This window comes from Nelumbo nucifera, chromosome 1 (assembly GCF_055504915.1).
Source record: "Nelumbo nucifera cultivar China Antique chromosome 1, China Antique-T2T, whole genome shotgun sequence".
Lineage (NCBI taxonomy): Eukaryota > Viridiplantae > Streptophyta > Magnoliopsida > Proteales > Nelumbonaceae > Nelumbo > Nelumbo nucifera.
The window spans coordinates 176079535-176105914 of record NC_142649.1 but is presented as its reverse complement, the minus strand read 5'-3'; the positions used below and the strand labels follow the sequence as shown (position 1 = coordinate 176105914).

Genomic DNA, 26380 nt, shown 5'->3' with positions numbered 1-26380 from the left:
GTGCTGGAAACTAAATCCCCACCTAAAGCCTGAGAAGTTTAAAACTGGAAAGGTAAATGCTCATGTTGCTATAGCTAGTCATGATTCTTAGACTCACATGCTTGAGGGAAATTCTTCTGCTCAGGCATCTACTCATGACACCTCTGATGTGATGGAAAAATTGAGAGGCATCTTGCTCCATCTAGAAAAGAGTAGGTTACCTACATCTGCTGGTTCACATACACCTTCTAGTGCTTTTGCAAAATTAGGTACTGCACTTGCATGTCATGCCTCATCCTCTGGCTCTTGGATATTTGACACAGGAGCCAGTGATCATATGACTAGTATGCCTTCCTACTTTACCACGTATAAACTTTTTTCAGGGAAAGGTAAGATTACTGTTGCTGATAACCAACAAAATTAGTTCTCCATGTCCCACAACTGCGTAGAAATCTCTTATCTGTTATCTCTCTTACAAAGTCTCATAATTGTTCTGTAACATTCTTTCCATCTTATTGTGTCTTCTAGGATCTGAGTACGGGGAAGACGATTGGCAGTGGACATGAAGCCGATGGAGTTTATCTTCTTGATCAGTCTCCAAAGTTTGGGTTAATGTGTTAATCTGAGTCCTATCATGATGAAAAACTAACTCAATTGAAGTTGTGGCATCACCGTCTTGGGCATGTGTCTTTTGGTTCATTGTTTTTGTTTCCTAGTTTGTTTGAGATTGTCTAGTTCTGGTCTACAATGTGAAGTCTGTCAACTATCAAAGCAATGTAGAACCACATATTTTGCAAGTAACAAGAGAAGTAATGCTGCTTTCCATTTAATGCATATTGATGTTTGGGGAAGTATCCTATCATATAATTCCAAGTGGTCACGAAAAGAGTTGATGATCTCATCCTTGGGGTTAGAACCAGAGTGTCGCTCCTGGGTACCATGGGACTAGACTTCTTACTCAATTCCTGACTCTGGTGGGTTAGCTTCTTACTAGGATCAAACTTCTCAATTCCTAAGCCCATTTAGGCTTGCCATGAAGATCCCAACATGTGTCTCTAGTGTGCATGGACTTTTGACAGTGAGTGCACCAAAGTTTGTCTTTGTCATCCACTCTCTTATGTGAATCACCTTTTTAAAAGAACCTCCGACATTTGAACTTGTACCCCCTTGAATAGCTAGTGCAACTGGTTCCCCTTCTGTACAATTCATCACAATTATACTCTCTTCAGACTGAACTAGGGCATAAACTTCTTGAACTGAAAGTAAGTTCTTACTTCCTAAGATTTGTACCCTCACGGATTCATATGTAGGATTCAGCCCCAAAAGAAAAGCAAATACCCATTGTTGGGAAACAAGTGATTTATAGGCCTTTGCATCCTCATCACACTTCCAATTCACATTTTGATAATGATCCAATTCCTTCCAAATTGATGTCAGATCTGAGTAGTACACCGAGAGACTCCTCTCCCCCTGCTTGCAAGTGGAGGATTCAGCTTGTAATTGATATATCTTTGCATAGTGTCTCTGTTCTGAATAAGTAGATTTTGCTTGTTCCCTTATTTCACAAGCTGTTTCAGCCCACATAAAAGTCTTCCTTACTTGTGGCAGCATGGAAACCAAGAGCCATGACCACCATACTATTTTCTTGGTCCCATTCGTCATGTTCAGCACTACCAGTCTTTGGTTCCTTCACTTTACCATTAATATACCCAATTTTTCTCCTAGCACTAATATAAAGTTTAATTTCCCTAGACCATTCAAAATAGTTCAGTCCATCAAAGGGGATTACAGCCATGGGGAAACTCGTATCCATCCCCCCCCACTCATTCCATTTTGACCTAAAATTCTAGAAGTTGCAGAATTCTTAGAGGACATGATTCAAACACTTTTCAGATCTTACACACACCTTATGATCCCTTCTATCACCAAAAAACAGCCCTAGAAACACACCAAGGATGAAGCCCACATGCACACACTGCAATCTGGACAAAATCTGACCACAAACCAGCTTAGATTGTCCAAAAAAGGCAAGATTTTAGGTTGATCTCAGTGCTGAACTGTCCAAACAGTCACACTCCACCAACTTCTAGACCATCCAAACACTTGACTCCTAGGAGGGGTCATAAACCAGTACGGTCACACCATAAAGGTTAAAAAATCAGGTCATCCACGACTTACAGATCTGTATTTTCAGATATGGGATCACATGATCCATAAAAAAAGAGGTTCGAACCTCACAACTTCTCAGAAGGCATTCAGCGGTCTGAATTCATATGGTTTTTTTCTTGGTACACGACCAAGATAAAAGAAAAAAAAAATATTAAAAGGATCTGTACCAGTCGTAGGTCTGTCCTTTTGATCATAGTTGAAAAAGACAGCAAGTTGAGGAAGTGGAAACTTGTTCAATCTGCTCACAGGCCTAGCAGAACCTCTCTGATACCATATTAATAGCCGAATAGAGGAGAAGAGAGGAAGAAGAAGAGAAGAGAGTGTTTTGGAGTCAACAACTATGGCTGGCGGCGCCAGTTTATATTAATATATATAGGGCGACCATAATTAAAAGGGAAAGGATCCTTATGCCCCTACTTAAGTTATAGTACAAAAAACAAAGAAAAAAAAACTACTTTAACTAGTCCTAATGGACCCTAACTCAGCAGAACACAAACATAAGAAATAAAATTAACATTCCAACACTCATTGGATAGAAGATTTACTACTAGGTATTGCACACTACTAGGAGGTAACCTAGTTTCTTAGAGGAGCAAGAAATAGAGTGTGGTGGTGAAAAGCAGTGCAGAAGCAAAGTACGGGGCTATGGCTTACGCTATCTATGAATTAATGTGGATAAAGTATCTACTTCAAGAGTTTGTATTACAAAACCTATTAATCTATTTTGTGGCAATCAATAGGTTGCTATATTGCATCCAATCCTAAGTTGCATAAGTAAACAAAGCATATTGGAGTAAATTATTTTTTTCGTAAAGTAATAAATCATCACTTTGTGAGGGAGGTCAATGGTGGTGACAGACGGCAGTCACTCTTGTAAAGTCTGAAGACTAGTTGATCATTTACTTGTAAACAAAACTTGTTTATAAGTGAGATGCTGTATTTGATTTTTCTTGACCCACTGATAACTCTCTTTTTTCTCTTCTTTCTATTATTCTGCTCTCTTTCTTGTACTTTTAAACTCAATCGCAGGTCACTTTACAAGTTCAATAAAATTGCAATATTTTAACAATCAAGAAAAAAAAGATCAACTTCTTGCTTGCCCAAAGTGTAATGCCTTCAACTAACCTGTGCATAAATTTGTACAGTTGTATTATTAACAAGAGTTGTTTCATGTGTTTTAGTGCTTAACCAGCTGATTATAGTGTATACAATTAGACAGATACTCACAAACCGTCAGCTAAACTTATTGCAACTGGAAGGGCCTAAACCCAGATGTTACTAGTTAGTTGTAACTGGAAATATATTATTATATTGCTTACTTTGTTATTTAAGTAAATAAAGACTGATTTTTTTCTAGGCATGTCAAGGAAGCATTGCATAAACTCCATTCATCAAAACCATTGCATAAACTCCCTGAGAAACAATATTTCAATAAAAAATTATTAAGAGAGAAACTACCCTATAAGTGCAAAAATGAATGTATTTTGCTACATAGCTTGTCTTTCAACCTTCATACTATTTTTCCTCCATGTGCTCAAAAGAATGTCACTTTCTTTAATGAAATTATAGAAGATGGCATGCATCAAGAGATAGGTGATGATGTTTTACCCAATATTCTTCAGAACATCTCTTTGGTATTACCTTTCAAAAAAAAATTATTACCAGGAAGAGGTCATGGCAGATCCATACCCCAAAATTTACTGCCAGACAAGGACAAATTTAGAGTAGGATTTCAGAGTATTAGGAATTATTTCCTACCTAGGTTGGGAAAAAGCAGTACATTCATTTCACTTCAAGACTCTGATAAGAAATAAGAAAGTCAGTGACGCCGTGACTGGGGGGGAGAAAGAGAGAGAGAGAGGCGGGGCATGTTAGGGCTGTGATAATTGTGACATTCAAACGATAAAACAGATGTGTAGGGCACCTATTCCTATTGTTTTTCTTTTATCAATAACAGAAACTTTTATTAAGAAGAAAAGATGAGAGAAAAATACAACGGGAAGGGAGGGGTAAAATCCCTTAACCCTCCCTAGAAGTAGAGATCAAATTACAACAATGCCCAAAAGAAATTAGCTCTTCCCACACCTTATTTGGCCAAAGAGTCTACTTGAGAATTAACACTCCTCTTGGACCGCTGAACCTGAATTTGCATGTTTTGAGTAAGCTGGTTAATTTTCTTTTTTTTCATTTGAGAACATCCACAGACTGAAATCTTCCTTCTGCAGCCAGCTAATAGCCAGCCTAGAGTCGCCTTCCACCAGCAGTTTTCTAATATTCAGCTGCTGGGCTCTTTTAATCCCTTCTAGAACTGCCAAAATTTCAGATCTCAGAGAATCCCCCCAACCTAATAGGGCATGAAAACATGGCAATAATTCGACCTTCTTCATCCCTGAACACTCCACCTATACCTGAAGGGCCTGGGTTCCTTCACTGCTTCCATCGAAGTTCAATTTAGTGAACCCCAAAGTTGGAGGAGTCCAAGCTGGAATAGGGGAAGTAATCAAGGGAGCAGACCAAGCCACTTCTTTCCAATTTCTAATGATATCTCCTGCTGAATAACATTCAAAAAGCTTCATAGTCTTGACCCATTGAACCACCCTAACATAGATTAATTCAATAATGGCTTCCTTGTTTTTTTCTTTTTCATGGAAAATTCGTTGACTTCTTTCCTCCCACACTGTCCAGCATACAGCTGCTCTAACACAACTCCACAAAATTTTACCTCTCTTTTCTAAACCCCTCACTGAAGTAGGGTTAAACAAACTCTGCACACTTGAAGGGGAGGGCCACCTGCAACCAAAAAGAGAGAAAAACCAACACCAGATTTCTGATACAAAAGGACAGGAAACTAATAAGTGATAGGAGCTTTCACCATTCTTCTTACATAAACACCAATTAGACCTTTTCTTTTGAAGTAAGTCACAAGTGTTACACTTTTCTAGGATAGCTTCCTAGCAGAAAGCACCTACTCTGGGAGGAATTGGTCTACCCCAAACTTCCAAGACTGGGAAAGGAAAACCAAGGCCCGGATGGGATTGGGTTAATTCTTTGAAAAAAGAAGAGCAAGAAAAGATACCCGAAGGAGTAGGAGCCCAAATCCTACTATCCAATCTAAAGGGATCAATAACTACCTCATCCAGAATCTTAAGCAAATTAGAAATGGAGTCCAATTCAGAATCTCTAAGAAGTAAAACCCAGATTCCAATCAAAAGCAAAATTAGAAAAGGTTAGAAAGGTGGCTACAGGCTCGTTTTTAAACCTTGAGAGAGAAAACAAGGAAGGGAACTGCTCTTTCAAAGGAGTGTCTCTCACCCAAATATGTTCCCAAAATTTCATAGAATTACTAGAGCAAAGGTCATACCTAATAAAAGGAAGGAACGAAGGATAGATGAAACACCCGTATCCCAGCCATTTGCCTCTTGCCCATGAATACTTAGGATTACTTGAGCCCATAGATTATCATCCCTTTCTTTTGTCAATCTCCATAACCATTTCCCTAGAAGAGCTTCATTCTTCTTCTGTAGGTTAACCAACCCAAGTCCACCATCACTTTTAGCTTTGGTAACCACATCCCACCTAACTCTATGGTCCCTTTTCTCCTCCCCTGGTTCCCATAGGAAATCCCTCATTAGTTTTTCCAACACCCTACACACTCCCTCAGGAATTTTAAACACAGACAGAAAGTAAACATGGAGGCTTGCCAAGGTTGACTTAATTAGAGTTATCATACCTCCCAAAGAGAGGTAGTTTTTCTTCCATGAGGCTAGCCTTTTTGTGAATCTATCAATCACCGGATTCCAAAAGCTCCTTTTGCTAGGATTATCCCCTAGTGGAAGCCCCAAATATTTCAATGGCTAGTGAGAAATCTCACAACCCAAAATTTGAGCCCTTTCTTCCACCTCTCCAGCACTCATATTAATGCCGATCACACAACTCTTATCAAAGTTGACTTTGAGGTTAGTCACTTGCTCAAACACATTAATCACCCGTTTTAAATTACTAACCCACCTAATCTCATCCTCGCCACAAAACAGAATTGTGTCATCCGCAAATTGCAAATGAGTGACCAAGACCCCGTCCCTCCCAATTCTCCAACTACTTACCAAGCTCCTAGAATCTGCCCTCTCAACAAGCCTCCCTAAAACTTCAACAATCAGGGTAAAAAGGAAGGAGGAGAGGGGAGGGGGTCCCCTTGCCTAATACCTCTAGTAGTTGGGAAATGGTCTACCACTTTACCATTCACTAGTATAGAATAGTGACATGTCCTGATACACCCTTTTATCCAATTACACCACCTCTGCCCAAAACCAAAGGACTCTAGAACTTCCAACAACAAAGGCCAATCAACCAAATTATAAGCCTTTTCTATATCAAATTTGCACACCAGCCCTTTCTTCCTGCTTCTTTGTAGATCTTCCACACTCATTTGTTATTAATATTTGATCCACAATTTGTCTATTCTTCACAAAGGCACCTTGATTAGGGGAAATGATTGTGGGAAGCACCTCTCTAATTCTTCGGGATAAAACCTTAGCAATGATCTTATAGAGGCTATTAACCAAACTGATGGGTCTGAACTCTTTAGGGTAGCAACTCCCTCCTTTTTCGGGATTAAGACAATAAAGGTAAAGTTCAGACCTGGATTTATCACCCCTCTTTCAAAGAATTCTGAGAACACACTTTGGATGTCAGCCTTAATTATCTCCCAACAGTCTTGATAAAAATCCATCGTAAAACCACCAGGTCTTGGGGCTTTAGTTGTTAAGTTGACTGTTTTTATGTATTGTTGGTTCGGCTGATAAGTGTACATGTTAGTTAGTATTGGGTTTTAAGCTGTTAGGTACTGGGTCTTTGTTATTGGGCCTAAGTCTGTTTAGTGTTTTAAGCAGTCTGGGTGTCCCATCACTAATCAGGGGCATTCCAGACATTTCATGTAACACTGTATTGTAATCTACTATAAATAATAGTACTGTTGACTGGGTTACTCAGTTCGACATTCTCAGCACTTGTTTGCCTTCACCTCTCTTCTACTACTTCAGCTATAACCTTTCAACAAACATGGTATCAGAGCATTGAGCGATCTTCTGGTTACAGTCGATGCCAACTCTTCTCTCTTGCTTTCTTTCTCTCTTTTTTTATCCTGGTTGCTGCGGAGAAACCCTAGGGTTGTCGTAGAACAGAACAAGGTTCGAACCTAGGGTTTCCCTTGGTTGTAGGGCACAAGGGAAGTAAGACCCAGAAGTTGATGTCCTACTAGACTGCTTCTAGTAGTTAGTAGCCATTCAGCTGCTAAGAGAGGTCAAAGTATAGGACAGACCTAGGTTGAGGACTGATTTCAGCAGTCCTAGTATTGGTCGTAGGGGTGAGCACTCTCTACAGTAGCAAAAGTCGAAGCCCAAGAGGAGTCTGCATAGTGCAGTGGTGGAGGGCTCTCAGTTTCAGGTCGGTTACTAGCTCACAGAATTCTTCTTGCTGCTGTAACTGGTCCACTTCAGAACTGTGACCACTTCGGCTAGTCTGAAACAGTGTTATCTACACAAAGTCTGCAACCAAGATGTCTTCAATATCCGGAGAGGTCTCTTCTAGGGATAACAGACCTGGTGGGAGGTCTTCAAATCTGGAGAACCCGAATCTGCACAGCTTGCAGATTACAAGTGTGTTGCTGGATGAATACAACTTCAGGGAGTGGTCCGTTTCTGCAATGCTTTTTATTACTTCCCGTGAACTCACAGGTTATTTAGATGGGAAGAAGGAACCCGAAGTTGGCAGTGTGGAGTATGCAGTGTGGCGCAAGGAGAATGCCACAGTTATGTCCTGGCTGCTTGCTTCTATGACTCCACGAGTTGCCAGGACTGTTCAACACTTTCCCACAGCAGCTAAGATTTGGGAAAATGTGTCAAAAACCTATGGACAGAAGAAAAACAATGCTAGAATTTACAGGTTGAACCAAGACATTGCTGCTTTAAGGCAAGGGGATATGACAGTTGCAACATATTTTGCAACTCTGGAAGGACTGTGGGAAGAACTTGATCATCACTTGATTCTGGATTGGGAGAATGCCAGGGACAAGGAGAGACATGATAAACAGATTGAAGAGAGCAAAGCCTTTAAGTTCTTGACTGGCTTGGACCCAGTGTATGAGGACATAAGGTCACAAATTCTTGGAAGAGATGAAATGCCCGAGTTACATCATGTTTATTATCTGGTAAGGAATGAAGAGGTCAGGAGAAAGGAGATGCAAGTTGACACTCAGATGCAACCAGCTGAACAATCTGTAGAACATTCAGCCCTGATTTCTACAAATCAAAAGGGGAACAGATATCCAGACAAAAGGCATCTTAAGTGCACTCATTGTGGAGGTGAAAGACATGTAAAAGAAAAGTGTTGGGTCCTGTATCCTCACCTAAAGCCAGTTGCATTGAGAAAAGACAAGAAGCAACAGAAGGGTCAAGCGGCAAGTGGGAACCTTGTCACTAGTAACAATGGTGATAGCCCACAGAATATACCAACAGTGGCTTCTTCTTCCATGGGGCAGGTTGCTAATTCCTCCGGAGCCAGTACCTTGGGCTTCACTGCTGGTGAGGTAGAGGTCCTTAGCCGGGCTTTAGCCCGTCTAAGCAATAACTATTTTGCTTCCACCTCTCTTGCCAGATCAGGTATAGTCTCTGCCTTTAGTGCAACTAGTCCTCCTATTGACTCTACTTCTTGGGTTATTGATTCCGGTGCAACTGACCACATGACACATGTCCTCCTTATTCTCTTCATATCACTTGTTGTCTGGTCAGGATAAGATGAGAGTTGCTAACGGGTCTTTCTCCACCATCTCTGGCAAAGGGGTGGTTGACCTAAGCAAGGACCTCTCTCTTAAATCAGTTTTGCATGTTCCTAGTCTTACCTCAAATCTTTTGTCTGTTTCAAAACTTACCAAAAATTTGAACTGTAGCATAACCTTTTTTCCTACTCATTGTGTCTTTTAGGACAGATTGACGAGGAGAACGATTGAGAGCAGTCATGAGTATGGAGGCCTCTACTATTTTGATGCAGACATCGTTTCAGCCTTACAAGCATCTGCTGCTAGTGTTAGACAGTGTATGCCCTTAGCACCAATCAGATTGATGTACATTATGACATTTATTGTAAATGAATAAAGTACATATTTGATTCATGTTATAGTGGTGTGTTTCTGTGTAATACCCTTAAACTGGACACTTATGAGATTCGTGGTGGTTTAGAATGTTCACAGCCATTGGATAAGTTTGGGGAGATTCATCCTACTAAGGCTGACACTGATGTGCCGCCAAGTGTTGGGGTGGCCTGTCTCAGCTGCCAGGGTGAGACCCGAGGTACATGCAGTGTAGGTTTACTTGAAACCCTAAACCGGACCAGATTTCCAGTATTGCCCTGGACCTTGGTGATTAGTGGGCAAAACTAGAAAGTTACACCTGACCCCTAGACTCGATTATGATACTACACTAGGTGTCGGATTGGGCTGTGTTTGATATGCCAATCAGTGAGATCCTTAGAGGGGGTCAAAACCTGGGTATGTTGGGACAGTCCGAGAATATATCTGAGTGGGTGATCACAGTGACAAGATCAGCCCCTTTGTCGGACAAAGGTAATGATCGGGGTGCACTCTCTGATGGAAACCAAGACTGTCGGCAGCCGATTTCAATCATTGCAATTTGTTTTGCAAAATATATTTATATATGAATATACATATATATTACGATTTCAAAATGTTTGCAAAAGGTTTTAATTCCCGGGATCCATGTAAGTAGAGAGTGCAGCACTGTACCTTGCAGCCGAGGGAGAGGTCCTCTCTTGTCGGGCAGTGTTTGATCATTATGGGCTGAGAAGTTAAGTGTAAGACCATTGAGGGTAATACCTGATGGGCTAATCTTGCATCTGCCCACAGTCCCTGGGTTTTTATAAGGTGGCTTGGCCCAAGGACCACTTAGTGTAAGTGTTGGGCCCATTAGGAGCCCATGTGATGGGCTTCAGGGGGTTCACTGTCTTTTCAGTGAATTCGGCCAGGTCTTGTAACAGAGGCTGAGTTGAACCCATGTGGCTGATGTGTAGATCAATGTTTGGGTCCCACGCCATACAAGGAAGCCCAACTGGGCAGCAATTTGGAAGGTTAATGAGCACACAGACTTATTGGGCCTAAAGCCCATTTCGATCTAGTTTAGTTGGACTAATTAAAGAGAGGGGCGGACCATTCAGCCCATCTCAAACTCCAGAGATCAGATCTCAGTTTACACAGAGAGAAGACAGCACCAGTGTGACTGCGCCATCTTCTCCCTGCGTTCTCCTCCAGTTGCCGCCATAGCCAGTTCGATCTCCACTGTTGTAGGAGCGATCAAGAAGCGTTCTTGATATCAGTTTTTGGTGAAAAACTGATTGGGAATCATGCTCACCTACCCTCCAGCGAATTCTTGGTGAAGGATTTGGTTCTTTGGAAGAACACTGTTGATTATGCTCCACCCTACACTATGTCATCTTCAGTGGGAGCAGTCTTTGGATCCTTCCTTGGGCGTGAACACCTCCATTAAAAGATATTATTTCTTCGTATTGGGTATATCCCTCTCCTATTGTTTTGGTTCAGACCTGGTTCGGTTCTTGGTTCAAGATTGATCCTTGAAAAATACAGTTTTTCTAAAACGGGGAATGTGATTCCCACATGGGAGAGAGAAATTTTTGAAATTTTGCCCTACCTTCCTGCAGGGTTCGGCTATCCATATGATGGATCTCTCATCCCTTCAGCTAGTGGTCCGGAGAATGTGGAGTCGATAGCTAGGTTGCATCTGTGGCATGCTAGGCTAGGTCATTTACCTTTTTCTTCATTGGAAGTGTTGTTTCCCGAATTGTTTAAGGGCATTTCAAGTCAGAGTTTAGTCTGTGAAGTATGTCAACTGTCAAAACAATGTAGAACTGTTTATCCAGTTTCCAGTAATGAAATTCAAGCTCCTTTTGATTTGGTTCATTCTGATGTTTGGGGCCCTTCACCTATTGTTTCTATTGATGACTTTCGTTACTTTATCAGTTTTATTGACCACTACTCTCGATGCACATGGATCTACCTGTTAAAAGGACGAGATGAATTGCCACGGATAACCATGGCATTTTGCAAAATGATTGAAACACAATTCAACAAGAAGATTAAGCAATTCCGGTCAGATAATGCTGCTGAATATTTTGAAAAATCCTTGAACTTGTTCATGGAAGATGCTGGCATGCTACATCAATCATCTTGTACTAATACCCTCAACAGAATGGGGTTGCTGAGCGCAAGAATAGACATCTATTGGAGACATCTCGAGCCTTACTATTCCAGCACAAGGTTCCCAAGCACTATTGGTCTCAAGCAGTTCTTACTGCATCATATCTGATAAATCGAATGCCATCTAAGGTGTTGGGTATGAAAACCCCTTTCTATGTTCTGTGTCCTACCCTTCCAGACTTTCCTCTTCCTCCTAGGGTCTTTGGTTGTGTATGTTTTATACATGTAAAGGATCCAAAGAAAACCAAGTTGGATCCTAGGGCTACGAAAGGAATTTTTTTTGGGGTACTCTCCTACACAAAAGGGTTACAAGTGTTATGGCCCTGTCACAAAGAGAAAGTATGTCACCAGAGATGTGGTCTTTTTTGAGTCTCAACCCTACTTTCAGTCTTCCCAGAATCCTCTTCAAGGGGAGACCAGTGAGATGGAAGAGGATTCTTATTCTCCCTTCTTTTTTGTTCCTCAACTACCTCGGGCCTTCCATCCTCTCCTTCTACTCCTCCTAGTTGTGGCATCCCGGGTGAACCTAGTGAGGCTCCCACTGTGCCTGCTACCTCTCCTGATACAGCAAATGTTCCTGAAGGCTCTAGTAGGCAACAGAAAGATATAAGAATCACCTACAACAAAAGAAAAAAGGGCCCTCAAACTCATGACAGCAACCAGTTGGACTCGGATCAATCTGTCTCCACAATCCAAGGTAATCCCAACACACATACTTCTGATTTGGATCTTCCTATTGCTCTTCGTAAGTCTATCCGTTCTTGTACTACTCGGCACCCCATTGCTGATTTTGTTTCTTACTCACGTTTATCTCCATCATATCACTCCTTTGTGTCTGCTCTTTCCTCTGTACATGTTCCTTCTAGGTACTCAGAGGTTGTGTTTGACCCAAGGTGGAAAGAAACTATGAATGAAAAGATGAAAGCTTTAATGAAAGCAAGGACTTGAGAATTAGTGGATCTGCCAAAAGGGAAGAGCACTGTCGGGTGCAAGTGGGTGTTCACTGTAAAGCATAGGGAGGACGGGTCCATTGAAAGGTACAAGGCTCGGCTTGTGGCAAAGGGGTTTACTGAAAAAGAAGGGATTGACTACAAAGAAACCTTTGCTCCAGTAGCAAAGCTCAACACAATTCGGGTTTTACTGTCATTAGCAGCAAATTTTTCATGGGAGCTCCATCAACTGGATGTGAAGAATGCCTTCCTAAATGGTGATCTTCATGAAGAGGTATTTATGGACCCTCCACCAGGCTACGACGTTGATAGAAAGGTGTGTAAACTGAGGAAAGCATTATATGGCCTAAAGCAGTCTCCTCGTGCATGTTTGAGAGGCTTTGTGGGGCCATGAAGAAAGTGGGGTACACTCAGAGTGGTGCAGACCATACCTTGTTCATAAGGAGACAGGATAGAAAACTTACAGCACTCATTGTTTATGTGGATGATATGGTGATTACTGGGAATGACCTAGAAGAGATCAAAAGATTAAAGGAGTTTTTAGCTTCTGAATTTGAGATCAAAGACTTTGGCCATTTGAGATACTTTCTTGGGATTCAAGTTGCTAGGTCAAGAGAGAGGATCTCTATATGTCAGCGGAAGTATGTACTTGACCTCCTAGAAGAGACAGGCATGATAGGGTGTAGACCAGCAGATACTCCAATAGAACAGAACCACAGTCTACAGGAATCAGTAGGGGAGGACTACTGTGATAAAGAGAGATACCAAAAATTGATAGGGAAACTGATATATCTATCTCTCACCCGACCAGATATTGCTTATGATGTGCATGTTGTCAGTCAGTTCATGCACTCTCCAAAGATCCCTCATATGAGAGCAGTTGAAAGGATTCTCATGTACTTGAAGACTTGCCCAGGAAAGGGAATTCTATTCAGAAAACACAATAAAATTGAAATTGAAGCTTATACTGATGCAAATTGGGTCGGTTCTGCTGGGGACAGAAAATCAACTTCAGGATATTGTACATTTGTTGGAGGGAACTTGGTTACATGGCGGAGTAAGAAGTAGAATGTGGTTGCTAGATCAAGTGTGGAGGCTGAATATCGAGCTATGGCTCATGTTGTTGCTGAACTTCTGTAGCTTAGGGCCCTTCTTGGTGAGCTTGGCATAAAAGCTGAGGGTCCTCTCAGGTTGTACTGTGACAACAAGGCTGCCATCAACATTGCAAATAACCCAATGCAACATGACAGGACAAAACATATTGAGATTGATCAACATTTTGTTAGAGAGAGAATAGTCTTGGGAGAACTATGCATTCCTTATACTCCATCCGAGATGCAGATTGTAGATGTGTTGACTAAAGGGTTGGCTGCAACAAAATTCTTGGACCTTCTTGGCAAGCTAAACATGACTGACATCCATGCTTAGCTTGAGGGGGAGTGTTAAGTTGACTGTTTTTATGTATTGTTGGTTCGGCTGATAAGTGTACATGTTAGTTAGTATTGGGTTTTAAGCTGTTAGGTACTGGGCCTTTGTTATTGGGCCTAATTCTGTTTAATGTTTTAAGCAGTCTGGGTGTCCCATCACTAATCAGGGGCATTCCAAACATTTCATGTAACACTGTATTGTAATCTACTATAAATAATAGTACTGTCGACTGGGTTACTCAGCTCGATATTCTCAGCACTTGTTTGCCTTCACCTCTCTTCTACTACTTCAGCTATAAACTTTCAGCAAACAAGTTCTATCCATAGAAAAGATGGCATCCCATATTTCTTCCAGCTCAAACTCTCTTTCCAACCACTCAAATCAACTCTTCCGGGAGCATGGGCCAATCCAAGCCTTCAATCCTTAATCTCTCATTTAGAGCTCTTCTAAAGATATATTTGAAATGATCCAAAAAAACCACAGCAATCTCATTCTGTTGGGTTAAAATTGTACCATCAACCACCAACTTATAAATGGAGTTCTTCTTTCTTCTGCCATTGGCTATAGCATGGAAAAATTTTGTGTTCCTATCTCCTTCCTTCACCCATTTGTGTCTGGATTTTTGCTTACAACTAATTTCTTCTTTAAAAAGTATATCCTCCAGATTTTTCCTCAACTCTTTGTCCCTTTACATTCCATTCCTTGATTTTGACTTTCAGCTCTTTTAACTTCCAGTGGAATTTCATACCTACCCAATTTACCCTCGGATTACTCTCGTTACACTACTTCTTCACTTTCTCTTTAAAGTCCGAGTGAAGCAGGCACATATTTTCAAATCTGAAAGGGGAAGGCCCACTGTTTCCAAATTCAGACTTGCATAGCAGAATTGGCCAATAATCGGAAGTAACTCTTAGTAAGGCCCTTGACACCAGGTCTCCCCAATGCTCTTTTCAATCTGCGGTAAATAGGAATTTGTCTAATTTGGAGCAAATTGGTTCAGCTTGGAGATTTGACCAGGTGAAGCTGTTACGTAAGAGGTCCAGTTCCTTGAGTTCAAAGGCATTGATAAACTCATTAAACTTCCTCATACTAGTAGTACTCCTTTGCCTCACCTTATTGCACTCCTCACTAAACCTAGTCACATTGAAGTCCCCTCCTAGACACCAAGGCCCTTCCCACAAACCTCTAATATCTCCTAGTTCTTCCCACAATTTATTCCTTTGTCTGTAGCCAGTGGAGCCATAAACATTAGTTAAGACCCATTCAAACCCATCTTCCACATGCTTGAATTTGACAGAAACTGAGAACCTTCCAATTAGTTTTTCAACTCCCTCCAAAAATTCATCTTTCCACAAGGTGACTAACCCTCCAAATGAACCTCAAGAAGGGCTCATTACCTAACTAAGGCCATTTGCTCTCCACACACTTCTAGCCCATCTCTTGTCAAAGGTCATCAGTTTAGATTCCTGGACTAAAAAGATGTCTGGATTTTCTTTCCTTAGGACCTCCTTTATTAAAGTTCTCTTTCTTACATTCCCCAAGCCTCTCACAATCTTCATTACTCCAAACATAGTCTACCCCCACCCCTAAACCTTCTTCCCTACAATCCTCCTTTCCTTCCCCTACCCTTCCTTTCACTAAATTCTTTGTCCCCCTCCACATCCAATTTCAACTTCACTTAACCTTCATTTTCTCATCTTCCCTTTCCTCTTTTTTATTCTTCAAATACACTTTCAGCTCATTCAGATTTTTAATCTTGCAACCTAGCTTTTCTACAAATTCAGCTAGAGAATCATCTTTTTCATCTCCCTTTTTAGTCTTTTCTCTTCTGTCCTCTCTATGCCTCCACTCACCCTCTCCTGCTCCATCTTTTCTTTAGCTACTTTAGACCCACCATCCTTACTCTCTTTTCCCTTCTCCCTCTCTAATACCACCCTAGTCAGATTATCAAGCTCTTCCATTATTAAATTCCATAACCTCTCCTCCCTCTCGCCCTCCTCCTGTATCTCCCCACCACCACCAACTTTGTCAACTTCTAATCCATGGGTAATCGGCAATGAGTCAAGTCTGGAATCTGGGAAACAAGCATCAAGATCAGAGCAAGAATTAGTATCAAAACCAAAAATCACAAACATACCTGTGTCTGAAAAAGGACATTCAACAGCCGGCTGGGTTTCACAATTCGACAACAGAATAGGATTTTGTAGGGCACAACCTAGACATGATTCACCCTTGTTAGTACCTCCGAGGCTCTGTCGCTCATCCCCTCCTGACATATCCATATTTGAAGTCTGATGATCCACCGTTATCTTCTCACAGGTCCCCTGCCCACTGTTCATTTTCTGGCTTGATTCTTTCCTACCCCAGGTTCGGTTTTCCCCCCTTGCATCCAAGGAGCGCTCGGCATCATTTTGCACCCCACAATCAGCGCAGAGGTAACGCCTTCTGCATCCTCAGAAAATATAATGGCTGTACTGAAAGTGTCTTCCAACTCCCCTTTACGCTTGGCAATCTGGTTTTCTGCTTCCAACTCTGTCTCAAAGTCATCCTCTGAGGAATCGCAACTTACCCAACCTCCGTCCTCTTCTTCAATTTCATCTCTCCTAGCCCTGAAATATCTTGGGTTTAGCCTATCCTCTCCCATTTTATCCTGGTCCCCTTCTTTGGATTTAGCAACTGGAAGCCAACGCAAGTTTTGCCTCTCTGTATTCTGTCTACCCGAAAATATTTTGCCTTCACCCGATTGCAGCACCTATGGGGAAGAAGATAGACCATCATTATGGTCCTCCAACGCCTTCTTTGATACTCGACTCACGTAACCACTTAAAGAGTCACATGAGTCGGCTGTAGCTCCATGGACCTCCTTAAGGGTCGACCCAAGCTGACCCACTATTAGGCCGGTTGGGTCAGAGCGGGTTGTGTGATTTCCAATTCCAGCTCTGATTGGGCCCCTCCCCAGATCTGACCAAGTTCCCCTTCTAACCAAATCTGTAAAGGACAGATGGGCGGTAATGTTCTTTTTAATTTCAAATTTATTTCAAAACTTTTCCATAAAATCTACTCAACTTTTTGAGCTTAACTTTTCAGTTTCCTTAGAAAGCATTTCCTTTTTTCTAGAAAAAACTTCCTCCCCAAGTTTGCTGATGTGTCCATGCATCTTCTCCTTATTCCCACCAAGTGTTATCCACCTCGCCAGGTCATTGTCGTCTTCAAGCTCCACCCTCCTGCACCACTGCGATGCTTCGACTTCTGAGGTGACCCAGATCTTGTACCAGTATCCTTCTACACAAAGATTGGTCGCTCTTGGCACAGCTTCAAGCTTTATACTAGCTACCCTTAGATGAACTGCTCTCAGGTCCAAAGTCTTACAAGAGAGTAGAACACCACCCATTGCCAGGACTAATTTTTCCAAGATGGTTTTTTGCCATAAGTGAAAGGGTAAGCCCAGAAGTTTCAGTTTGAACCTCCCATCAACAGAAGTTACCGTGTTAGCCAAGGGACACCAGTTTTCGATCACCACTCCACTGTTCCTTCCTTTGTTTCCACAGTGGTGAAATCGACCGTTGCCTCCCCCACGTTTAAAACTGCTTTCTTTACGTTGAAGGGGATTAGGATGACAGTTCCATGGAGCCTGAGTTTCACCGTCACCTCCTCTAATAGCCCTTTCCAATCTTTAACCTCTGTCTTCGTAGAGAGGACTAATCTCTTCTCCCAGATTCCTTTCTCCCCTACCAGTGAAATTTTTGGTTCTGGTACTGTAAAAGCCACCATTGGATGATCTCAAACCAACCTTTGGCATTTCTTCTTCTCTCAGAAAAATATTCTCTTCTTAAATGTTTGAAGGTACTATTCCATATTTCACACCAGCTTACACGGACTGCTCCATCCAGAGAGCTTTGAAACCAAGTTACAGCTTCACCCACTAGCAGTATAGTTCCTCTTCTTCCTTCTCTTACCTTTATCGTGAACTCTTTTTGGTAAATGATCTCCTCCAATAGTAGATCTTTCCTTTCTACTGTCAAGGTTTTTCTCCACTTTTGAGCCGGTGAGAAACCCTCAGACTCCATGGCTTCAGTGACTCGTGATATTTCAAATCAATGTAATATATCCAATTGCAGCAATTGCAATTATCAAATGAACCCTTGCTGCGAATTGCTTCAATGGTAAAATGCCCCCACCCAGAGATTTAGCAGATCCAAAACACAATTCTGTAGGAACTACATAGCAGTAACCCTTTAGTGTTTCAAATGCACCTATTCCTATTGTTGCATAGAAGAATAAAAAAATATGTCTAGAACTGCTTATTGACTTTTGTCTGAGAAAAAAAAAGAGGCAGAAATTGACCAGGTATCATATAGCAGAAATTGCACTCACAACCTTCCACTATCAAAGCCATATTTCATGTAATATATACAATAGGAAAACATAAAACGTGCACCTCTGTCTCACGACATATAGACTCGAACTGTTCCTGTGAAATCCAAAGAAAACAACTTCAGTTAGAGACTGGGACCCCATCTGTATGTATTAATGTAAGAACTTTTTTTATGAGTGAGAGAGAGAGAAGTATATAAGAGGCATTCAAGAAGATTGGAGTAAAAGGCAAATGAACAACCAACATGAAACAAAGTATACATTGTTGTAACACTGCCATATTATGAACACCAGAAACCGACAAAACACCAGAAGAGAACCAACAACTTTAACAAGACAGACTAGGAGAATGTTGTCAAAATCTTACGATTTACGATACAATTCACAATTTGAATCATGAATCCCAAGGGTTTCAACTCTAACCTTATGTTTGAATCCTTTTCTGCAAAAAAATTTACAATTTTTGTTTGAAAACTACGACTTGATTCAAAAATCTTATGATTTATACAATTATACGATTTTTACGATTCATATAAATCCAATTAAGAATTACTTCTCTACTTTTTTTGTTTATATTTAGTTTTGTCATGGGAGACTTTTTTTAAATCCCTTACTAGAAAATGATTTATTTACAATATTCAAGACTAGAAATTGAGTTTATTTAGATCATGTGTAAGTTAAAGGGACATTGTATGTAGATTTTATTTATTTTCAAGTCAAACTTGATTGTATCATCTTAGGCTTCTATTGTATAAGTGGTAAATTCTACTGTTTTAAGTATATATATGGTAGATATAAATTAAAAATAGGGTAAAGTCACTTTCCTATATATATTTAGCCTTTTAGTATGTCTATATTTAATTTTTTGACAAGTTTGTCAAAAATAGAAATAATCTTACGATTTATGATACGATTCACAATTCGATTTGATTCAACTTTCTCTACGATTTACGATACGATTACGATATTTAAAACATTAGGAGCACCCATAAGCATCTCCACTCCACCTGAACCCAACCCTAATTTACCAAAAAAAAAAAAAGTATAAGACAGACATTTCACATAAGCATAGATGTAAGGCATATCCCTACTACTCCCCCAACTTTTCTACTCCTTATTTCTCCAACCTACCTCTCCTAAAACTCCATTCAAACAAATATTGCTCCTCCTTCAAACTCACCCCTTTCCAGGCCATGTCCATTTTTCATGTAGGGCCAACTGCTCTATTAGTGGTTCATGTAAGATTGGCATGATCCAAGGCTGGACTAAAAACTGAGTTGATATTTTCTAGGGTTTAAGCCTAAGCTTTGAGTTTGTGGGGCAAGGGATACGTTTGTGGAAGGCAGAAGATGGTTCATCTATGGTTATAGGGCTATCTGATTTTATTAGGATGGTTTTAGGACAAAATTTATTATATTGTGTACAAACTTTTAGAGAGAGCAAAAATGTCAGCATCTTCAGATAGGAGTGGAATTTCTTCAAACTATTTTAGGGAGTATTTAAAATAGTAAACCAGAAAGGGTGATTGAATATGGAGAGGTCATGAGGTGGTTTGGAATATAAGGATGACAGCATCCAAAACAAAGAAAAACCAAAGAAATCACTCATCTATACTATATTCTAAAATACAGTTATTCATGTCAGCATCCCCTCTCCACTCTCCTTCACCCCTTCTAGATTTCCCTTTTTTTTGAATTTTTTTAAATACCAACTTTCTTTGGAGTGTAAAGGAAAGTTATACGTGGACTCCTCCCCTCACTATCTATCAATTCCCTATGGATAAGGAAGTTGTATGTCATTCAGTGCTAAAATTTCTCCACTATTAAATGCATAACTAAATCCCAAGTTTCTCTCCTCTCCTCCCACATTATAAATGTTGGACAGGGTAGGGTCCTACTAATTTAGAATTTGGTGGTGAGCTTTCGGGGATGAATAAGGGCTGTGGGTAATTAGAGATGAAGAATATGGATGGAAAAGCAAGTAAAGTTCTTCTTGTGCACCAAAGAATGAGTAAGAAATTAGAAGAGAGAGGTCAACTCTTGCTGTTAGGGTAAACAAAAAAGAGAGCTTAAAATAAGAAATAAGAGAGAGAGAGAGGAGAGAGAATAGAAAATTTTCTGGCAACAAACAAAATTCATTAAACCAATCTTTATAACCCAAAAATTCTGAAATTGGTATAGGAATTGGAGAATTTGTTGTTTACCCATGATCTTTTTTTTTGCTTCTGCATCTGCATTATTCTCCCCCGGTTCAAAAATAAAACAACCTGTCCTCAAGTTTTGAAGTAGGAGAGGATCCATATTTGTTCCAAGACAAATTAAAAATTTGGTATTTAGAGAACCAAAGTGATGAAAAAATTAGAAACACCAAAACTTGGATTCTTAGCTTCAAGAATAACCATTTCAATATGACGAATCTTTTCTTGGTCAAGACCAAGGATTAAAGTAAGGTTGCAATCGAATCGAGCTCTAATCGAATAGTTTGGGCTCAAATTCAATTAGGCTCAATTTGAGTTCGGTTCTAATTGAGCTTGACTAATAAAAAGTTTGGCTCGAAAGCTCGCGAGCTTGGCTCGATTAACACATGCATACATACACACATACATAATATATTATAGAATATAAAAATGTATTTTATAATATATATTATAAAACTATATTTTTATATTTTATATAATATAAGTATATATTATAAAAATATCATATATATAAAATATACAAATATATTTATTTTCGAACTTTCTAGCCAAACTCGAGCTCATTGAATATTTAATCAAACCAAGCTCGAGCTAGAAAATATAGTTTGAGTCGAACTCGAACCTAGTACTAGTAGTATAATATTTTAGTCAAGTTAAGCCAAGACATGCCAAAGTTCGGTTTGGCTCGGCTCGATTGCACCCCTAGATTAAAGTATCAGTATCAAGTCTAGTTGGTCGATGTTTTTCATAGTTGACCTGTATCCTAGTATAGTTTTAGCAAGAAAAAGAGAGAAAAGAACAAAAGAAAGAAGAGAAGAGAAGAAGAATGAGAGAAGGGTGCAGTTGAATCAATTTCTGCCACCCAGATTTGTTATTTATATGTTTCTAAAATAAAGAGAACTACAATGACGTAAATACCCCTACCAACCAAGTAAATAAATAACAGACAATAACATCAACTAAAAGTAACCAAAAAAAGATTGATAACAACTAAAAAAAACAGCAACTACTTAAGCAAGGACCACACTAATTTACTGTATTGTTTCTCCACACTCCCCCAACTTGGGAATAGATATTGGTCATTCCCAACTTGCATAAGTCTGTCTCTAACTTGACCCTTGTAACAATTATGGTGAAGAGATCAACAAGCTACATATTGGAGGCAACATAGAGAAGGCACACCAACTCTTTCGTTAATTAAGTGTCAGTCCAACTCAATATGTTTGGTCCTATCATGTTGCATTGGATCTGTTATCACAATACAACATTAGGGGCCTTTCATATTCAATTTCTAACTCCTCAAGTAGTGATCTTAGCCATAACACTTCAACCACCCCATTAGCCATAGATCTATACTCTGCTTCAGCACTGGAGCGGGCAACAACCTTTTGTTTCTTACTCCTCCAAGAACAAGATTTCCCCCAACAAGGGCACAGTACCCTAAGGTAGATCTCCTATCATCAACACATCCAGCCCAATTTGCATTAGTGTACACTTCTATCTTCATATGACCATTATTCCTAAAGAGTATACCTCTGCCTGGACACCTCTTCAAGTAGGCAAGTATTCTCTCAACTACAAGGAGATGGGATGTTCTAAGAGACTACATATACTGGCTGACAACACTAACAGCATAAGAAATATCAGAGCATGTTAGGCAAAAGTAGAGAAGCTTCCCAACCAGCCATTGATACATGGCTTTATCTTCAAGCAGCTCACCGCCTTCCACATTTATCTTATGATTTGCCTCAATTAGTGTCTGCTAGTTTAACTCCCAATTTTCCAGTTTCTTCTAGGAGATCAAGGGCATACTTCCTTTAGGAGATGAACTTTAATTCCCAAAAGATATCGCAAATCACCCAAATCCTTTACCTCAAACTCCTTACTAACTTCTTAAGAGAATCAATCTCATTACTGTCACCACAATATCATCAACATGCACAGCCATGAGAGTTAAGGCTGAACCTGTTTTCATGAAAAAGAGAGTGTGATCAGATTGAGCCTGTACATAGCCGAATTTCCCAAGGCACGTCTAAACCTGTCAAACCATGCCCTTGGAGACTGCTTCAAACCATACAAAGCATTCTTTAGTCAATAGACTTTCTTTCCAATATCTTCATCATAGAAGCCCATAGGAAAACTCCATATATACTTCTTGTAGATCACCATTCAAGAAAGCATTTTTAAAATCCATCTAGAACAACGGCCATGAGAAGTTTGCAGCAAGCGACAACAACACACTGACCGTGTTCATCTTGGCAACTGGTGCAAAGGTTTCTACAAAATCAATACCATAAGTTTATGTGTATCCCTTGGCAACCAATCGAGCCTTGTACCTTTCAATTGAGCCATCTGCATTGACTGTAAATACCCATCTACACCCAATAGGTTTCTTCACTTTTGGCTGATCTACTAGCTCTCAAGTATCATTTTTGATAAGTGCATCCATTTCAACTTTCATAGCTTCCTTTCACTCAGGTACTACCAGGGCTTCCTGCACTTCTAGGAATGGGTATAGCAACAATGGACACTAAAAAGGACTTATATGATGGTGAAAGGTGGTCATAAAAATGAAACTAAGAGATTCAATGGTAGTAGATGAGATGCAACGGCATTTCCCTTTGCGTACTGCAATAGGAAGGTCGAGATCATCTATGAGAGGTTGAGGTTCAATGGTGGTGGTAGGCATATCATCTACAATAATTGTGGGTAAAGATGGTGTAATACCTAAACTTGGTGTCGTAGAGGAGACTGGAAGTGGCCTAGAGTGCTCATCACCGGAACCAACCAGCCTCCACCATCATCTATGAAGCATCCACAACTCTTTGCACTTTTGATAGCCCCCCTCACTACACTCCCCTTCAATGACAAGAATAGGCAATGGGACTTCTTGAGCAAAAACACCCTACTCACCACTTCCCCCTAAGATGAAATCATGGAGTAATAAGGGGCATCCTCAAAGAAGGTAACATCCATAAACACAAAATGAGTCCCAGAGACAAGACCATAACAACAATGCCCCTTTTGATTTTGTAAATACCCAAAAAAAAAACATGCTTGGCTACCTTAGGATCAAACTTAGAACGGTTAGGTCCAAGGATTTGAACAAAGCAAGTGCACCCAAAGGTCTTAAGGGGAATAGTGAATTCATCCTTATCAGGATACAACAGGTTAAAAAGAGCTTTCATGTCTAAAACCCGTGAAGAACTCTATTGATAAGATAAACAAATATGTGGAAGGCACCCCCCCAAAAAACGGATAGGAACATTAGAATTTAGCATGATGCTCCTAGCAACTTCAAGGATGTGTCTGTTCTTTCTCTCAGCTACTCTATTTTGCTGAGGTGTACGATGACAGATACTTTGATGGATAACCCCATACTCAAGAAGATATGAGGCCAAGGGTTTTGCAAAATACTACTTGGCATTATCAAATCTAAGATTTTTTATTCTGATTCCAAAATGAGCCAAAGCCATCTAGTGGAATGGATGGGTCAAAGTAGGTACCTCATCTCGAAAACGCATAAGATAAACCCATGAAAACCGAGAATAGTCATCAACAAATAGGAGGAAATATTTGTACCCCCCCCCCCATTTAGTCATGTGACATGGCCCCCAAACATCGGTATGTACAATTTTAAAAGGAATAATGCTTCTTTTATTACTCAAAGAATAGGTTGATCTGCAATGCTTTGCAAGTTCACAACTCTCACACCTCAAACTAGGCACTTAAACAAAGTAGGAAAAAGACTCTTCAAAAACCCAAAAGATAAATGACCCAACCAATTATGCCAAAGCATAAGTTGACTCACAGACTGAGACACAAAGGACCTCCAAACTTCTTTGTTCCTCCCAAGTGGATGCTTAAGCAAGTAGATTCCATTCGTCTCACGGTTGGGCCAATCCCAATCACCTCCCTTGTCACCAGATCCTAGAGGATACAACGATCAGGGAAAAAGGTTACTGAGCAATCCTAATTTTTAGTAATGCTACTAACTGAAAGTAGATTAGTGCTAAGTTTAAGGACATGTAGGACAAGGACAAAGAGATAGCATCAGACACTATGGTATCTCCCTTTTCGGAAATAAGTACAAGGGGGCCATCAGCAATAGAAATCGTCTCTGCCAAAAGATAAGGAGTAGAAGTAAACATAGAGGACAAACTAGTCATGTGATCAGAAGCACCCAAATCAACAATCCAAAGCAGACTAGTGTTACCTAGGGCTAAAGCATGACAGGCAGTAGCCCTTGGACCTGAGTGAGCAAAATCCGAAGTGGAAGCCAATTGAGTTAAGGCAGCTCTGACTACAACTAAGGCATCTAGGGATGTGGATTTTGTGGTAGAGGAAGATGCACTAGCATTCCCCTTCTTATTCTTAAGTCTTGCCGGAATGATGAAGATACAACTTCCAACAAGTGTCCCTAGTGTGCTTTGGCTTCTTACAATAATCTATCTCCCTCTTGTCTTCCCTTCTCATTTCCCTCTCCTTATCACCAACAGGCTTTGGTTTCATTGCTGCCAAGGCTGATTCCATGGGTGGGATCTGTAACATGACCTTCCTTTCTACTCTTTACAGTGTACTAGTGAATAAGCCTAAGATAAAGTGACACTGTCCCTAGTGAGTAATTGTTGCCCCACAATCATATTCTGAATTCAGCCCCAACAAGAAATTCAAACACCCTATTTGTTTCAACCAACTTCTTGTATGTTGTTGCATCATTCTAGCTTTCCCATTCAATGGTCTCTAAGTGATCAATCTCATGCCACTGAGATTTCAAGGTAGAGAGAAATAAACAGATATAGGTTTCTCCCCCTGTTTAAGGTTATTCACTTCAATTTTCAGCTCACAGACCCTAGCAACATTCAGGGGCTGTGAGTAAGTTTCCTTCATATTCTCCCAAATTTCCTTCACAGTTTTCACCCATAAGTAATTTCTACTGATGTGAGGCTGAATGGAGTTGCTCAACCAAGTCATCACTAGATAGTTTTCCTGAACCCATTTAGCATAAGTTGGATCTTCCTTTGTTGGTTGCTTTGTATCTCCAATTACATATCCAAGCTTGTCCCCCTTCCTCCAATAGCCATCATGGCTGATTGAGCCCATTCTAGGTAATTTGCGCCATCAAATTTAACAGTAGTAATCCGAAAAGAGGTGTCTGACATACTTCCAGCCCCCATAGATCCTTCCCAAAATGATTTTGATTCATTCCCAACTGTCTCCATGTTAATCACACCCACCACCAAGGATTCACAGATATTTAAGGAAGAGGCTGAAAACAGAGCCTGTACAGCAATCCAGCCCCAATTACAGTTCTGAAACACTCTCTCAGCAACCCAATAGAGGTATCAATATCAGTGGAAATAACCAAGAGAAACTAGAACCCTAGAACTGATCTGTTCTCAGTGAAAAACCTAGAACCAGCCCTAGAGAAAACCAAAAAAAAAAAAAAACAACCACTCCTTCCAGAAGAGCCCAACCACCTTCTACAAGCTGTCGATCTCAAAAAGGAAACAGTTTCTACTTAGAAAACATTGAGCGCCAGTACCAACTGAAGGTTTAACCCTAAACCTTAATCCGATCCAAAGAACTTTGATTCTTCCTGGTTATTGGCGATCTCCAAGATTGCAGATCTTGGGCAGCAACAGATTTCTCCAACAAACCTCCAAGAATCAGGCACATCAAATTGAAAAATCCAGCCTTAGTATATTCTCATGTAGTCGACTGGAATAAGCCTACATGAGAACACTAACAGGCCTTAAACTTGGCTCTGATACCAAGTTGGCTGATGCTGTTCACAGTCGGCCTGTATCCTAGTACAGTTTCAGCAAATAAAACAAGAAAAAGAGAGAACAGAAAAAATAAGAGAAGAAGAGAAAAGAAGAAGAATGAGAGAAGGGTGTGGTTGAATCAGTTTCTGCCACCGCAAATTTATTATTTATATGTTTCTAAAATAAAGAGAACTACAATGACAAAAATACCCCTGCCGCCCAAGTAAATAAATAA

The 26380-nt window shown here is 40.3% G+C and overlaps 1 protein-coding gene across 6 annotated transcripts in view; it reads right to left on the bottom strand.

The window, feature by feature from the left end:
- EMB3006 (embryo defective 3006) overlaps positions 1-26380 on the bottom strand; it is a 92435-nt gene that overhangs the window by 43888 nt on the left and 22167 nt on the right. For all 6 annotated transcript variants that reach the window (XR_016080699.1, XM_010244825.3, XM_088895370.1 and 3 more), the window contains one exon: positions 18245-18277. Coding sequence is in view for 5 of the 6 variants with exons in the window: in XM_010244825.3 (XP_010243127.1) it covers positions 18245-18277 (33 nt within the window). In the remaining variant the exon portion in view is untranslated. The remainder of the gene's footprint in view (positions 1-18244; positions 18278-26380) is intronic.